At 41.2% G+C, this 17,880-nt stretch overlaps 1 protein-coding gene across 1 annotated transcript; it reads right to left on the bottom strand.

Annotated features, from left to right (window-relative positions):
- Positions 1–919: 919 nt before the first annotated feature.
- On the bottom strand, positions 920–13,221 carry MTRF1L (mitochondrial translation release factor 1 like). Its single transcript, XM_037520639.2, is given in 8 exon segments — positions 920–1,551; positions 2,574–2,710; positions 4,207–4,324; positions 6,008–6,171; positions 6,894–7,077; positions 8,728–8,807; positions 12,964–13,047; positions 13,050–13,221. Coding segments are annotated over 8 exon segments (1,140 nt in total). The 3' UTR covers positions 920–1,350.
- Between the last annotated feature and the right edge of the window lie 4,659 nt (positions 13,222–17,880).

Genomic DNA, 17,880 nt, shown 5'->3' with positions numbered 1-17,880 from the left:
TTCGATCCCCGGCTGCTCCCCAGCCACTGGAGGAGGGTCCCACATGGCACGCAGACCCCTCCTGCCGCCCGCTGCTCCCCTCAGCAGTGTACTTTGGTCCTTCTGCCTGCTCTGCTCCCCGCTCTGGCTCTGGTGAATTCTCTCACCCTCCCACGCTTCTGACTGTCCCCAGTGCTTGTATAAATAAATAAGTAAATCTTTAAAAAAAAAAAAAAAAAGACCCTTCTCCATAAACACAATTAATGCCACAGGTGATAGCCAAGCCTGATTAATCCACTTACCCTGCATTGCTCCTCTCCTATTGTGTGATCCATAGAAAAGACTTGCTTGAAAGAAGTTTAATACTTGTTTGAACTTGTTGGGGATTAAGTGGTCCAAGCCAGTGGAATCAGTAGCAATACCATCTCAAGCTCTGTCAGCCGGTAGAGTGTGCAGGGGAAGTGGTTTCTGTTTCTGATGTGCTTCCTCTCTAGCTTCTGTGGCACAGCTGCCAGCGGTGCTCCCCGACACTGATGGCTAATTTTCTGTGTCAGTTTGGCTGTGCCACAGAGTGCATAGGTATTTAGACAACATTGTGGGTATTTCTGTGATGGTGTATTTGGATGAGATTACCAATCAATGAGCTTGGATTAAAGGAGAATGCCCTCTGTGTGCATGGGCCTTACCCATTCAGTAGAAGGCCTGAACAGAACAGAAGGGCCAGCTACCCATGGCTGATGAGAAGTACTGATGCTGACCCCCAGCAAGATTTGCTGACCCTCCACAAGATTTGCTGACATCATGTTGGAGCTGCTGCTTACTGGGCTCAGGATGTGAAGCCCTGGACCCTAGCAGACCAGCTCTGGCCACCACAGGAATGATTCTGTCATTGGAGGGTTGTAGCCACACTCTCCGAGGGGAAAGGAAACCTCTCCATGGGCTTTCTTTACTTGAATATTCACTCAGATCCCAGTATATCATAGTTTTCTTTTTTCCCTCATAGCTTATTCCTTTTCTAGTTAATGCTTTCTTTGTATTAAAATCCCTGTTCAAATTAATGGTGTGGTTTCTGTGTCCTGACTGGACCGTGACCAAAGTATTTACTGCCATATTTCTACTACTTTTTTGAAGATTTTCATAATAATTTTATTTGCTCGCATTAAATGTTATATAAAACTAGACTCATTTCCTTTGTTTCTTGCAAGGAAGAGTTCAAAATTTAAAACCATAGTCATAATCATTACTGTACATTTTTTTACTAATACATTGAAAAGATTTATGTAAATTATTTACATTTTAAAAATATGCTTATTACTTCCAAACTTCGTAACTCATGTAAGAGCTGCTGCAAGTCTTTAATACCATATTAACTTAAGCCTTTTTAGAAATAATTTCTACTAAAGATTCATAATCAGAATAGTCCTTCAGTGATTGTACCAGTTCATCCAGTAGATTCTCTCCTTGCATAAATGTTTCAAGATCATGAAGTGACTTGTTTATTCTGTGATCTGTGACTCGGTTCTGTGGAAAGTTGTATGTTCTTATTTTTTCTGACCTTCCTTTAGTTCCAATCTATACATTTAAAAAAAAAAAAAGTATGAGACAGATTCAAGGCAACTAAAACTACAGATTTAACTTAGAGATTAAGCACTTAATTTATAATGTAAGCACAATGTAAGAAAGAATTTTTAAACATTTTAAATCCTCAAATGATAAGGGAAGATCATAGAGAAAAATGAATTTGGGCCTTAAAATCAGCAGATTAGTATTTGAAGCCTTTGACATTTCATTGCTCTTACTTAAATTTATTTCAACTCTAACCTTTAGTTTCCCTATTTATAAAATACATGCAAGTAATACCTACTACACAGTAATGATACATATCTGTAGCCTGGCATATAGTGATATTCACATGGTATCTACATGTACATAATCTCTGAATTAATCTAGCCATCTTCAGTGATGATGAATTGATTAAATTCCTGTAACAGTAAATTAATAAAAGGACTCTAATTATAAAATTAAATGTCAAACAGGAAGAAAGTACACTTTGCTCTCCAATTTCCATAATTTTCAAAAGACTCAAAAAGACTGGGGACTCCATCTTTTTTTCAAAAACTGATTAAAAATCATGGGGCAAAAAAAACAGCTGAGGGGCCTCCCCGGTGGCACAGCGGTTGAGCTGTGAAGCTGCCCGCAGCCTCTGCAGCACCGGTTTAACCCCCAGCCAGCCGGTGAGGGTCCCACATGGCGCGCAGACCTCTCCTGTCGTGCCCGCTGCTCCCCTCAGCAGTGTATTTCAGTCCTTCTGCCTGCTCTGCTCCCAGCTCTGGTGAATCCTCTCACCCTCCCGCGCTTCTGACTGTACCCAGTACTTGTATAAATAAATATTTAAAGAGAACAACAAAAAAAAAGCTGAGATTAGAAAACAGGGCAGAGATGTATATAGTTTTGTAGTACTCTTAAACTACAAAGGCTAGTTGACCTACTTAAGTTGGACAAACACACTGAAACAATTTATAAATACATTATATAAACGAGTTATCTAAAGAGATTTTTATCCTTTAGAAGCATTCTCAGAAAATCAATTTTACCTGAATCTTTCTAGCATTGTATCTTTTATTTGTTTCTTCTTCTAGATGCATGCTGTATAGCTTTGCACGTAACTTTTTCATAGCCATCTCTCTATTTCTTAGTTGAGATCTCTCTTGTTGGCATTCGGAAACAACACCTGAATAGTGTTATGAGAATTAGAGAGTTTTAATAGAAAAATCTTCTTCAATAGTTATCAAGGAACATGCTTTTTCCGTCTCATTCTTTTTCTTCTTCCTTTATGAAGGGAAAAAACAGGACTCTAATATAAAAGGAAAACTAAATTTAAATAAGTTTTGTAACATCAAATTGAAAATTTAAGTTTGAGCTATAGCACAAAGTACTTCCATGAAGGGAGGTAAGGGATATATACTAAATAATAAGCAATAATCATTGAATACAGATTTTTTTCTTACATCTTCAGCTAGCAAACACAACTTTTAAAAATTTAATCTATTTATAAACTAAAATATAAAAAATCTTATCCCCACAGATAATTACTATTAATTTTTCTGAGAGCTTTCAACCATTTTGTCTACTGTGTAATACTATGTATTACTTAAGATATCTTAAAATTTAACATGAAGATTTTTGTCATAAAGAAAAAGCTCATCAATCCAGCACTCATATCAACCACTACTATTCAACTGGAATTATGTAGGTGAGATATGATTCATAAGAGATTCTTAGATTCTTTTAGATAACTAAAGTTTTTCTGGCGGTATGCTCTATATCACGGGCAAGTCACTGTAGTAATACTTGTAAAACATTTAGTTCTATTTGGATACTGAAGAACTTTCAACTTAACTATCTAGAATCAGAAGCTCTGGAGATCTGTGGATGAACGTAGTGGAAGAAGCCCCTGAAATTATTCATTAAACCTGCTGTATAAGCATGTTTCTGGACAGTAAATACAACCTTTTATTTTCTCAAAGGACCCCATGTGCTCTTCCTTCCATAAAAGGTTAAGAATTAGTGACCTAGTGGGCCTCCCAGGTGGCGCAGCAGTTGAGCGCTGGATTGCGAAGCTGCCCGCAGCCTCTGCGGTGCCGGTTCGATCCCCGGCTGCTCCCCTGCCACCACAGGAGGGTCCCACATGGCGCGCAGACCTCTCCTGCCGCCCGCTGCTCCCCTCAGCAGTGTACTTCGGTCCTTCTGCCTGCTCTGCTCCCGGCTCTGGCTCTGGTGAATTCTCTCACCCTCCCGCACTTCTGACTGTACCCAGTGCATATATAAACAAAAACAAACAAATAAATAAATAAAACATGCCTCTATTAAAAAAAAAAAAAAGAATTAGTGACCTAGAGCATTTCCTGATACAGAAGAAAAAAATCACACTAGTTACTTCCCTATGGGGATTTTCTAAATGGTGACATCTATTAGGTGTAGCTTCAGAAAGCTCCCTAAAGGGACTCTCAGTCACTGACATGAAGATTCCCCAGGTTTAGATCTGGCCTTCTTCCTGGATTTAGATCCCTGCTGTTTTAGCTAAGGATTCTAAATAAATCAAGTATTTAATGACAATCCTTAGTAGCTTACATCCCTCTGGTGACTGAGGATCTGTTCCACTAGAGAATCAAGTCATTCATATCTGACTTCTGTAACGAGTGTTCTGTGCTGGCGCAGGACACGCACCTGTTGGGAGATGGACGATCCGGACTGCGCTGTCTGTGGTGTTGACGTGCTGCCCCCCGGCCCCGCTGGCTCGCTTAGTGTCGATTCTCAGATCTTTAGGATTGATCACCAGATTAATCTATACATACAAGGAAGAGCTGGATTTTAAAAACCACATGTAAGAAATGCTTAAATGTGAAAACTTTGTTTACAAATATAAACACATGTATAGAATGCAGTGTTAGAGATGTAAAAATAATAGCTAAGTTTGACATGTTGTAGAAAAATTCTGAGTTCAAAAGACCTGGGGGGGGGGGGGGAGACCTAGGAGAACAAAGGGAAGGGTTAATTTTCAACAAAAGAGAACTTAAATATATTCCGACAGGGGATAGACCTGACATCAGGAATTCTACCATTAATGGAAGGGGGCTTCCTGGTCGCCCTTTGTGGCTCCCTGATAACGAATGCTACAATTAAAAGAGAGGATATGTGGAGCCTGGTCTCAATCTTTTCCTGAAAACAACTTCTACCTCCCTAATGCTTAAACCAAAATTTAGTTGTGGCTCCTGCCATTTATTCTATTTCATCATCTCCTTTAACTGTTGTATTCCGCATCTAGGCTTCACAGGAGAAACACAACTAAAGAAGGGAGCTCCACTGACTCCACTAGAAAGTCAAGCAGCACTTTTCTTTAGAACTGATGAACAGAAACCCTCAACTAAACCTCCTTCTCAAATCATTTACACATCATTCTTTACCTTACAAATGCACGGACTGAGAATTTGCTTTGTGAGAATAAAGTGTATTTCCCTAGGATGGTAACACTATGTTTCTTTCTTTTTTCTTTTAAAGATTTATTTATTTATGCATACAAGAGCTGGGGTACAGACCAGAGATGCAGGGAGGTGAGAGGATTCACCAGAGACAGAGTGGGGAGCAGTACAAGCACACTGACTGAAACACACTGCTGAGGGAAGCAGTGGACAAAACAGGACAGGTCTGCTAAGCCATGTGGCTGGCTCCCTGGCTGGCTGGGGATCGAACTCGTGCTGCAGAGGCTGTGGACTGCTTCATACAGCAGTGCTTAACCCCTTGTGCCACCAGGGAGGCCCCTATATTTCTATTTAAATGTGACTGGGTTCTGAAGTTGCTATTTTCTTAAGTAGTTATTAGCCTTTTTAGAACAGGATTCTTGCATTAAAATTCTGGGAACTAGTCACACAAAGCAAGTCTTTGTAAAGGTAACCAATCTTAAACTCACTTTAAAGGAGGTTAATATTATTTCTCCCGCAAAGATGGCCTCAATGGGTCTCCCTGGTGGCGCAGCGGTTGAGCGCTGGGTTGCGAGGCTGCCTGCAGCCTCCGCAGCACTGGTTCAATCCTCAGCCCGGTGCGCAGACCTCTCCAGCTGCCCGCTGCTCCCCTCGGCAGTGTACTTCGTTGGTCTGCCTGCTCTGCTTTCCCCTCTGGCTCTGGTGAATTCTCTCACCCTCCCGCGCTTCTGACTGTACCCAGTGCTTGTATAAATAAATAAATAAATCTTTAAAAAAAAAAAAAAAAAAGATGGCCTCAAAATATCCAAGCTTAGTGGTGATGAAGAATTAATAAATAGCACAAGATTAGATCATTTGTGCATCCATAATTTTTACCATCTATTATAAAATCATTTGAACTGAGATGATCAGATTCTGAAAACAAAATCAAAATATGTGATGAAGCTCAAAGAGCAGGAAAAGGAGACTCTCAATTCTGTAACGTGAGTGTTACTAGGCGGCAAGGTACTGTGCCAGGCCCAGGACTGGCAGGATGAGGACTTACTCACCTCGGTGGGCTGGGGTAATATGGCCACAGTCATGGTGCTAGTGTGGATGCGGCCTTGCTTCTCTGTCTTTGGCACTCTTTGCACTCGATGCACGCCTCCTTCAAATTTCAGGTGCTTATAGGCTTCTGAACCCCCAATGCTGGCAGATGCATGTCGAAGGCCACCTTGAAATTATTGGGAAAATTGGATTATTATTCCTGCCATTTATAATTAACTGTCATTTCTACCATCTTCAGACATGTAAAAGAACTAAAATAATAAAAGTATATAGATTGCAAAAAGTTTGACACAAAATGTTTTAATACTTTAATATCTTTATTACTTGAAATTGTCAAGCATGAAGCACTTACAGTGTTAATGAGATGACTCAAAAACATATCTAAAAGACCACTTGTTAAAGACCACTGGATGACTAAAATGCAAAATCCAAATATTTGCATTCAAATTTATTAGGTAAATGATTAGTGTAAAACCATGTAAGCACCCTTACAAATAAATTCTAAGGGGGCCTCCCTGGTGGTACAGCGGTTGAGCGCTGGGTTGCGAAACTGCCCGCAGCCTCTGCAGCGCCAGTTCGATCCCTGGCTGTTCCCTGGCCACCGGGGGAGAGTCCCACGTGGCATGCAGACCTCTCCTGCCACCCGCTGCTCCCCTCAGCAGTGTACTTCAGTCTGCCTGCTCTGCTCCCTGCTCTGGTGAATTCTCTCACCCTCCCCGCTTCTGACTGTACCTAGTACTTGTATAAATAAATAAATAAATCTTAAAAAAAAAGAAAAAATTCTAAGGCCTAGTCATGGTCTTTCTAACCCTTTTGCTAGGACACATGCAGACACAATAAATTATTAACTCTATACTTTAACCCAAACAAATTAAAGAATTTACTGACCTATTTCACTTGGAAAATATTCCAGGGTTTCAAAATGCCATCTTTTAAATGCAGCATATTGCTGATACATATCAAATATCTCTGAAGTAAACAACATTGCCTCCTGACCACCAACTCCTGCGGTTACCTCCAAGATCAAATCACTTTCATCTGTTTCTTCTGAGGGAACCAAAAGGAAGATAATCTGTAAATACAAAAATATTATCCACTCCTATAATTAAGAATTATTTAAAACTTAAAAAAAGGTAAATGATTAAATGCAGTATTCTGAATATTTACTTGAAGTTTATTTAAGCAACTACTGCTGAATCCTGTTTATAATTAGAACTATTGCAATGCAGAACTTCCAAATATTATTGTTGAGACTATATTATAAATGCTAGAAGGTTCAGCTAAAACTTACAGGTTTGTTTTCGTTGATGTTCATGGATGAAATGCCATGTGTAGGACAAAGTACAGAATTCAAAAGGTTCTAGTGCTATCCTAGAAATTTTTAGTCTGCCATAACAGGGTAAAAAAAAAAAAGAAATAACTCAAACTGCATTTGTATTTTTTTAGTATTTTTGTAATATGAGAAACTTGCAAATTTGGAATTGAAAAGGCACTTAGAGATGAAAGGGTCCTGCTCCCTCACTTTACATGGAAAAGAAAATGAGGCAACAGATTAAATGGAGCTTTAGAGGGTGAAGTATCAGTGGCAGAGTAGGCACAAGAAGACAAATCCTGTGCCCAAATCAGTCTCTTCCTTCCAATATTACAGGATACTTCACACTTCAGCGTGTTCCAACAAGAGGATATCAAATAGACTTCTTAGATTAGGTGAGTTAAATAAAAACAAACTGCCAGTATTTATTGGTTCTTTAATGTATGAAAGGCACTTTGCTAAGCATTTCACATACTTTCTTAAAATAATCTTGGTAGGTTCTACCTAAAGATGTGAAAACTGTGTAATCTACTTGCCCAATATCATACAACTAGGAAGTGCTGGAATTTGAACCCAAGTGCTGGAGTTTTGAAACACGTCAGGAGTTATATTACCACTTTCCCATCTCTCTAGCCTCTGCCAGCACATGATCATTCAAACACTGAATTAACATGACAGTATTTATTCACATCTGCCTGTTAATAATTACTAAGTAATGAACAGAAACCTTTAATACATAGGGCTTCCTAGCTCACCAAAAAAAAAAAAAAAAAAAAAAAAAAGGGAAGGAGGAAACGGTGGAAGACAAGCCACACCAGACTTCTCACTCTGTAGTGAACTTACTTTCTGGCTGCTGAAGACATGAATTCCACTGAGTTCCACATCTGGCTGAAGAACAGACTCTGAAGTAAGCACCCCTTTCCAGGCTCCTCTCACCTTCCCAAGCTCTTTCATCCCCCCAGAGATGACTTCTGTAAACCCTAAAGCTATTCTTGAGGGATTAGCAGAATGGTTCTGTTTTCACACGAGTATTCTCAGTCTAACTTCTGCGTGTTCTCCTGAAGCTCCAGCAGATGGAAAACCAAAGCAGTTGTAACAGTAGCCCCAAAGGCTGCTCCACCTTTGGCCTCTAACAGAAGCAGAGACCAAAAGGGGAAATGTCACACCAATATGTCACTGCCTTTCTGGCAAGTCCTACTAATGTGATATCCATTTTTCTTTCACAGTTCTACACTCCTTTCATTATAATAAAAAAAGGACCACACAGAGTATCCTTTTCCCCCTGCTTTAAAAACCAGTTTATGATTCTTAATACTAAGAAGTCAATTAGTTCTTGAATTGTTTTTACTGACTTTCAACAAAATGCATAAAAAGTATATAAATGCTTAATTCTTTGCACAAATACTATACCTGCTGTTTCAACTGAGTTATTTCTTCCTGACATGAAGTTATTTCACTCTCTGCAAGTTTCCTTAAGTCTTCATTTTCATCTAAGAAAAGAAGCAATGGGTTCAGTTTTCCTTAGTGTTACATTGCCAACAGATCAACGTAATAGTTTTACTGTTGTCATAGATGAAGGGAGGAGTAAAATGTCTTTCTTGTCCTTATTACCATTAATTAAAAGTAGCACATAACACATTAACTTTCGTAAATGTAGCTGTAATAAAAAAAGACAGAACTTTCTTCCTAATGACAAAAGAAAGTTAAGTGTAAATAAAATTAAACGTAAAACCCAACTAATTCAGGTCTGCCTGTTTACAGAATGCTTTCATGGAGTTCTCATGTCTTTTAGACATTACCCTAATTCTTATGTCATCTTTCCCTTACAAGATATACTTTTTCATTCCTTTATCCTATGAACACTACAGCCTTCAGCCCTTCAGCAAGGAGAGAAGGGGAGATCTTTTCAGCTATTACAAATTGTTCTCTCTGTTGAAAGAGCAAACGCTTACAAAAGTATCAGTATGTTCATTTATTAAGAACCAGCTATGCTGGGAATGGGGGATAATAATACATAAGATCTGGGCCTCCCTCGTGGGGCAAAGAGTTAAGACGCAACCTATGAAGCTATCCACAGCTGCTGCCAACAGGAGTTTGATCCCCAGCCAGGGAGCTACACATGGCGCAGCAGACCTCTCGTCTCCCCCGCTGCTCCCCTCAGCAGTGGATTTCAGTCAGTCTGCCTGTTCTGCTCCCCACTCTGTCTCTGGTGAATCCTCTCAGCCCCCACACCTCTGGCCTGTACCCCAGTTCTTGTATGCATAAATAAATAAATCTTAAAATATATATATGTAAGACCTGGCCTCCAAGCAGGATTTTAGAAAATTTTAAGTTTCATTATATTTTTTTCTATGGGACAAAAACAAAGAATAGTAATCAAAGACACTATATGATGAAATGTTAAAATAACACCACCTTGACAGAAGTTTTTTTTTTGTTTGTTTTGTTTTTTTTGCCTGTTTTGTGATAGACAGGAAAAGAAAAAAGGATTAGCTCAAGGAGAAAGACTATAACAAAAGCAAAATGAGTCAAACAAGTGGAAGCATAAGTGGGATGGAAGGAAATTATTTTGGCAGAAATTTGGAGTGGAAGATATTTGGTGAAATGGTAAATGGTTTGAAAAGGAAAAGGAAAAATGAATTCTAGCTCTAGTGTGTCCACTGAGATTCTCTTAGGGCAATGTACCCAGTTCTTCTGAGTCCTAGTTATTTTAAGAGTAAAATGAAGGATCTTTGTGATCTCTAAAGTACCTTTCAGTCCTGAAATCCAGTGTTTGGAGTTTGGAATTAGAATCTAGAACTAATGTAATTTTAATGCTCCATTTTATTTATCCCAGGAGACCAAAACATGCGACACTGAATCAATACATAAGTGTAAGTACATTTTGAAAAAAAGTAAGTCTCCGAAATCTGGTATGTATTTCATACATACATGTCACTTGAGACCTGCCTCATTACAGGTGCTCACTCCATGGCAATTTGTGGCCAAAGGCTACCAACCTGGACAGTGAAGCTCTAGGGGCTGTCGAAAGAGGAGTTATTCCTAGGAGAAGGAAATACACTAGTTCTTTACTTTCACCTTCAGTATCATTAGCCACAATGTTCACTGGGCACTCACTTCATGCCTGCCTTCTCCTCCTGACTTCATCATCCAAGGGTCCTCTTCCAAGGGTCCTCTCAAGAAACCACTGTGTCCTCCTCTCTTCCCACCCAAACTCCTGGGGGTAAAATAAATGCCATATTTTCTTATAATTCTCATCACTTCTGAAGCTACTTTATTGGATTATCATATTAATAACACCCTTTAAATAAAAATTAACTGACAAAATTGCCAAATCTAAAGACTTATTTCAGTGTAAGCTGAGCCTGTCCTAAGTCCCAGGTCACCTGCCTGCCTTCAGTTCCCTTCTCTTGCTCTATGTGCAACCTCCTTACCCGTCAGGATCCATTTCATTGCCAGCCTGTGCTATTTATAACACCTTTTCACTCCAGAAATTAAAATACTCATCCACTTGCATTTTTACTTAACTTCTATAAACATCTCTGTCTCAGTATACTGAGTGGTGGTGTCTGACCCATAGAAAGAAGTCAGGATTTGCTAAATGACAGTTTTCTAATGTTTTTAAGCTGAGTCACATTCTGCCAACAATTTTCTAACATTTTTTACTTCTCTGTTGCTCTGTTTTTAAAACATTTAATCTTAAAGCCACTTAGATATTAAGCTAGGCTTATGCTATAAAACTAATGTAACGTATCCCCCAAAGATATTTTCCCTGATTCCCTCAGTTAATGCTTTTTTATGCACCAAGTAATCCTCCATTTTCCCTCAGTCACTCAATTTAGTCGCTCCTAAGTCTCACCTAGACTACTGCTTAGCTTTCTGTTTTTATATGGTATTTTCAATCTAATTGCAGATTGATTTCGAAACTACCACAAACCATGCTTCCTAAGCAACAAAGCTAATTCTCATTCACTCCCCAATCTAAAAGCTTCTCCTGGGCCTCCCTGGTGGTGCAAGGGGTTAAGCACAGCACTGTGGGGCTGTCCGCAGCTTCTGCAGCAGTTTGATCCCTGGCGGCCAGGTTGCTGCCCACATGGCACAGAAGACCTCTCCTGTTTCGCCTACTGCTCCCCTCAGCAGTCTTTCATTCGGTCCCCCTATTCTGTTCCTCGCTTTGTCTCTGGTGAATCCTCTCACCCTCCAGCACATCTGGCCTGTACCCCAGCTCTTGTATGCATAAATTTTTTAAAAAAAGGTTGGGCCTCCCTGGTGGTGCAAGGGGTTAAGACGCAACCTTTGAAGCAATTCGCAGCCACTGCAGCACAAACTGCAGCACGAGTTCGATCCCCAGCCAGGGAGCTACCCACATGGCGCAGCAGACCTCTCCTGCCTTGCCCGTTGCTCCCCTCAGCCGAGTATTTCAGTGGCTCTGCCTATTCTGCTCCCCACTCTGTCTCTGGTGAATCCTCTCACCCCCGCACACCTCTGGCCTGTACCCCAGCTCTTGTATGCATATATACGTATTTTAAAATACATATATATAAAAAAAGTTTCTCCTGGCGCCCTTCTGCCAACAGGATAAAATCAGCTTTCAATGAGTATCACACACCTCCCCTTCCAACCTGCCATTCCCTTTCTCCTCCCTACTCCCTCAGTTAACAAAGAGTTCAGCGATTAAAAGCATGAAAGCTGGATATTCCCTTTTTTTAAAATTTTATTTTACAAACTCTGAGATGAGTTGTACTTGTATGCCTCAGGTTCCTCTTCTGTAGCATGAGGCCAATAGTAACTACCTCAGTTTGCGATGGGGGCCCGGGTGAGTTAGCTTACAGAGTCAAAGTCTGCACATCAGGTACGAGAGGCCTGCAGAAGGAAAGGGACCACTTAAGGCAAGCTGTTAGGCCTTCTGAGGATGGGGCGTTTTTCCGTCCCGGGTCTCCCAACAAGTTCTCCTTGCTCTCCTGTCTTAGTCAGCTGACTGTTATTGCCAGTCAGCTGCATTATAATTAATTCTTCCTCAATAGATCGTGAGCAGAGCCTCACCACCCAAAACGGGGCCTGAAGACCCGCAGTCGGCCTCCCTGGGAGCTGGAAGAAACGCAGAAACGGGCTCCACTGCAGATCCGAATGCGGAGTAACCCCTCAGCCAACTATAAAAACACATATTTCGAGGTCTCAGGGTTTGAACGTGCCTGGCTTCAGCACGCGCCTCTCCTGACACCACTGCAGGCGGCCCCGTCCCACACTCCGAAGCTTGGCTCCGGGCCCTGGAGCGCTTGCGAGGGCGGGCGCCTTTTTTGTCCTCGCTGAGCCGACGATCTCAGCCAGAGCACGCAGCAGAAGGGCCACCTGAGCTCGCGCAGTGCGTGGAGGAAGCACAAAAACTCAAACAGGAGACGGTGCGATCAGAAAGTGGGGGCCTCCCTGGTGGCGCAAGGGGTTAAGACGAAACCCAGCCGCAGCCTCTGCAGCGCGAGTTCGAGCCCCAGCCGGCCAGGGAGCTACCCACACGGCGCGGCAGACCCCTCCTGCCTCGCCCGCCGCTCCCCTCAGCAGTACTTTCAGTCACTCTGCCTGTCCTGCTCCCCACTCTGTCTCTGGTGAGTCCTCTCACCCCCACACCTCTGGCCTGCACCCGGGCCTCACCCCGCAGCAGGCGCCGCGTCTCCCGCAGCTCCAGCTCCTTCTCGAGCAGCTTCCGGGCCGCGGTCGCCAGCCCGGGGCCCCGACGCGCGCCGGGGCTTCGGGCCCTACCAGCCTCTCCAGCAAGGCGCGCAAGGGCCCGCCGCGGGCGAACAGCTCCTCCACGGGCGGGCCGCCGCCGCTGAGGTGCCGCCGGGCCGGGCCGGGCCCCCTGCAGGCCCACAGGCCGCGAGCGGCTCTCAGCAGGCCCCGGGGCCGCATCCCGCCGGCGACCCGCCGCCACAACGCCGGAAGTTCCGGAGAGCGAGTCTCGCGAGACGAGAGCTCCCCGAGCCCGGCCCCGCCCACGCGCCGGCTGTTTAAAGGGCCTCCGGGAGGTCTCGGCGTGGACTTCCGGCCAGGCATTTACACGCCACATCCGTCACGGAGACCGGAAGTAAGGGGCGGGAGGCAGGCTGGGGGGCGGGTCTGGGGGCCAGGCACCGCCTCTGCCGACTGGGCGGGGGCGCCTCCTCGAACGTGGAGGGGCGGAGGCCGAGGCGGGTCGCCCCTCGGGTTCCTGTGGCCGCAGCGCTGACACTTCGCGCCGCGGCGACGAGAGTGCGGCTCCCAGCGCCAGCCCGGCCCTGGCCCCGCCGGGCCCTTGGGTGGGGGGGTCACCCCGCGACCTCCCCCGCGGGGGCCCCGGCGGCCGGCCAGGCCCGGGGGGCTGAGGCGGGGCGCGCGGGTACGGTGCAGACGCGCGTCTCCGCCCCGCTCGTCCCGGCGCTCGCCTGCGAGGGTCTCCCCCCGCGGCGGCTGCGTGGACGGGGCCGCGGGGCCTCAGATCAGAAAGGAAAAGGGGAAAAATTAAGGACAAAACTTCAAAAGCTCCTCAGGCGGCGGGGGAGCCGGTCCCCGCGGGGAGGACGGGGCCGCGGGTTCGGGGCGCCGGCGCCGAGCTCCCCCTTGCTGGAATAATCCACCAAGTGTTGGGTTTTTTGCACTGGAGACAGCTGAGCTACTGGAAAAGCTTGCAATTTGCTCTTTTCAAAAATAGTAAAATAAGGGAGCCCTGGACACGGCTTAGTCATCCTTAAGTGCGCGAACCCAGACTGGGGGGTTAAGGATAAAATTCCTAGAAAACGAGCTCTCGAGCCCGCTCACCCCGGTGCTCCCCACACACGCGCACAGCCCCGTGGAAGAATGAGGCGACTTTCCATGTAATACAAAGCAAAATTAAGTTTTGCTACTTAAAGGATTTAAGTATTTCAGTTCTTCGTTTCACTTAGCATTTGTAGTAACTTTAAATTTGCTTTATAAAATCGCTGTTTGCACAGTAGTGAAACTTCCCGTTGTGATCCGCAAGTGGAACTGGACTGTTGTTAAGTCGTTTATTGCTCAATTAGGGACCTTTACGTCCCCCGTCTAAACTCAACTTTGAATTTTTTTTCCATCGATGGCTATGGTGACAGTCATTTGCATTCACCATTATAAAGCTCTCAGCCGAATTCTCAGAAAACATCCTTTCGAGATATTTTTATTATTTATAGATGATGTAAAATGCAATAACCATAACCCTATAACACAATGTGAAGGAACCAGCCAGAAGTTATTTTCCCCCAGATGCATAAGCAATTTAAATAATATAAATACATATCTTTCACTGTAGTGTTACACCAATGAGGAAACAGTAGCTTGTCTAAAGATACATTGGTGAATTCTTTATTAATTCAAAACATTTCAAGTCACTGTAATGCATGTGAATTTTACAATAATGTCCGTAAGTTTCCACAGTGTCCTCAAATGAAAACAGTTGTAGTTTGATTTACTTTGAAAACTCAAAGAAATATACTTGAGACTTCTGAATTTTTGTACATTATTGTCATGCTTAGATTATTACATATTGAAAATTCTAGCATTTTCAGGAAGTCTATTATTTTACATAGATAAAATGATAAAACAGATTCCAGGAAGGGGGAATAAACTGATACCAACTTAAATTGGAGGAAAAATAATCTGGATTATTCAATTTATAAGAACCTACTGTTATTCTGGCATTGCAAAATAACCAAGCATGGAAACTCTTACTTTTTTATTCATGCACTCAAAACTTCTTTATGTTCCACTAGTAAATATTGGTGGAAATGTGACTATAGTTATTAACTACAATGAACAAGGTAGTAAAAAATTACACACATTCATATGATGAATTTTACAGAACCAAACACATTGAAATTCTTTTTAAAATTTAGCAAACATCTTAAAACCATATACAAGAAACACTGTATATGTGACAAATAGATTAAAGCAAGGGGAAAAACCAATCTTTTACAGTATTTCTATATTCAGTGTTCCTTTTCAATGGAAGGCAATACAGAAAAGCACTCAGCAAAATAATCAATTTAAATTACCTCTATGACAATTAGTACGACTATGATCTTTACTACCTAAGGGATGTAGAGGATACAGGTAGTTCAAGGGAAAAGAATTCATTTTCATCTCAATTAAGTGACTATTCCAAGCTAACACTGTTTTGGAATTTTATTTTCCCATTTCACTTTCTAGTTCGTAATATTTTCTTAATAGGTCTGCTGAGGAACCCGCTCAGAAATTTTTGCTTGGTGCAAATGTCCAATAAATCTACCTCCAATATAAACTCTTAAAATATGTAACTTTACAGTGCAGAAGTCTACCAAATATCTCAGCCAGATCATCCAGTGCTAGGTTGTGGTGATAGGCGCTTTTGATATCATATGATATGAATGGCCCCTTACTTGTGTTGTTTTCCTTCCAAAAAAAACTGTTAGCCTCTATCTGACCATGGGGGGGAAAAAAAAAAAAAAACCATCAAATTTTACAAACTACTAGTCCAGTACTCAACACTGTCAATTTGGATTTAATGGTCATCAATATTGGTTCATTCATGTTGACAAATGTATCATGGATGTGCAGTATATAGAACCTCTGTACTATCTTTGCAAATTTCCTGTAAATCTCAAATTATCCCAAAATAAAAGATATAATGAAAAATTTTATGTCCAATTCATATTCATGGCAAAATTAATTTAAAAACCAGACTACCCTAATATTAAAAAGAATGCCGGTGTTTTCTAACGGCCAATTTCTTATAACATACTTATTTGGCAAATTACCTGATATTATTCTTACCCTGGGAATGTTTCATTTCCTAATTTAGAAATAAACTTTTCAAATGATTTATTTTAACCTATAATGTTATACACATGCTTGCACGTTTATGTATACATGCATGTGTGGTGGGAAGAAACATAGTCCTTGATTATAGATTCAGTGTGATGGTAAACTGAAAATATTAATTTTGATCACATTTTTTAACAGAGCAATAGATATTCATATAGTTATGCATTTTAAAATAAGTTTGGTTGCATTTGTTTTGGATGAATAATTAAATCAAATTTTTAAAGTATGGCTTGAAAAAAGGTAGGGGGAAAGTGCAATAAAATGGTATTTAATACTTGCATTCTTGAAACATGGGAATTATTATTGAGCTGGAGATCTTTCATAAAATAACAACATTACTTCTCCCATGTTTATTTCATTTAATTCTCATGTGAACCCTATAATATAAGTATTATAGTCCTCATGTGAAGACAAGGAAAATAGGCTCAGAGAAAATACATGAATTGCTCAAAGTCACGAGGCAGAACTTGAAATTAAATTTGTAAGTAAACCTGGTATTGGAAACAAAAATATCAATCTGCATTGTTGTGTGCTCCAGAATACTGTAAAACGTGTACAGGGGAGAGCTGAAACAACTTTTTGGCATCACTTATTAAGTTTTTGCAACTGCAGCAAATGAAGAGTTACTAAAATTTTTAAACCTTTAATACTGTTTTTTCCAGAACAAACATATTGATCACAAATTTTTCAAATAGCTTAGAAGAGCACTCAAATGTGTGTTTAAAAATACACTTTGAAAATTAGGGTTGTAAACTATTGATACAAATACACAAGAGAATTTTCTGAAAATATCTTTACTACATTTCAAAATAATGGGCTACTGTATCTAGTTAAAAGTATTTAAAATTCATGTTTGATAGTGTTCCAGGTGTAGACATTTTAGATTTATGAAATTTTAGGTGGCTTTCAAAGAGCTCATATATTCCTATTTTTCACTGTATTTTAAATTTCTCCCTCATATATTTCTGCCTCAAAGCGTCTGATATATTATCTTTTTTTTTTTTTTGCAAATGTGATTTGTCACAATTACAACTTATTTTTCAGTGTAATTTAAAGGTGTATACACAAAAATGGATAACTTGAAAATTAATAATCGGGTATCCTTTAAATCAGCTTGATGGCGAGAAAATGTATTTTTGCCCCTAATAAGTAAATTATTTACCTACTTATAGGGTCCTTTTGCAAAACTGAACTATCAGGTAAATATATGGTACACATTTCATTCTGGAAATAAGAATCCTAGGCAGCATCAAAGGAGACTACTGAACACCCCATGCACCATGACCAAATAGCAGAACCGGTCATCCTATGTACATAATTTAGGATTAAAAAAGGAGACCATATTATGGTCCAGATTTTTGCACTTCATAACATTAATATCAAAATTGTGTTTTGCTATTACTGTTCTTATGCTAGTGCATCTTCTGTGCTCAGAGCTGCCCTGTAACAGGGCATCTGTGTTACCAAGTGACAGTTATCTGGAGTGAAGAAGTATCATCCATCCATTCTTAATGTGATCTATGTACAAGATCCATTTCTGAAGAAATCTGGCTCTCCAATTTATATATATGTATATATATAAATACTTATTTATATATAATCTATATCCTCTAGTTTCTCTTTCCATTATAGACACATTTGAAATTAGGCACTATAGAAAGCATTAACCTCTTTCTGTGTGCATTAGCAGATTGTACAAAGATATCTTGGCAATCTAAA

The sequence above is a fragment of the Talpa occidentalis genome, unplaced genomic scaffold (assembly GCF_014898055.3).
Source record: "Talpa occidentalis isolate TD23 unplaced genomic scaffold, MPIMG_talOcc4v2.1 talOcc4.2, whole genome shotgun sequence".
NCBI classification, from domain to species: domain Eukaryota; kingdom Metazoa; phylum Chordata; class Mammalia; order Eulipotyphla; family Talpidae; genus Talpa; species Talpa occidentalis.
This window is presented reverse-complemented; position numbering and strand designations above follow the sequence as displayed.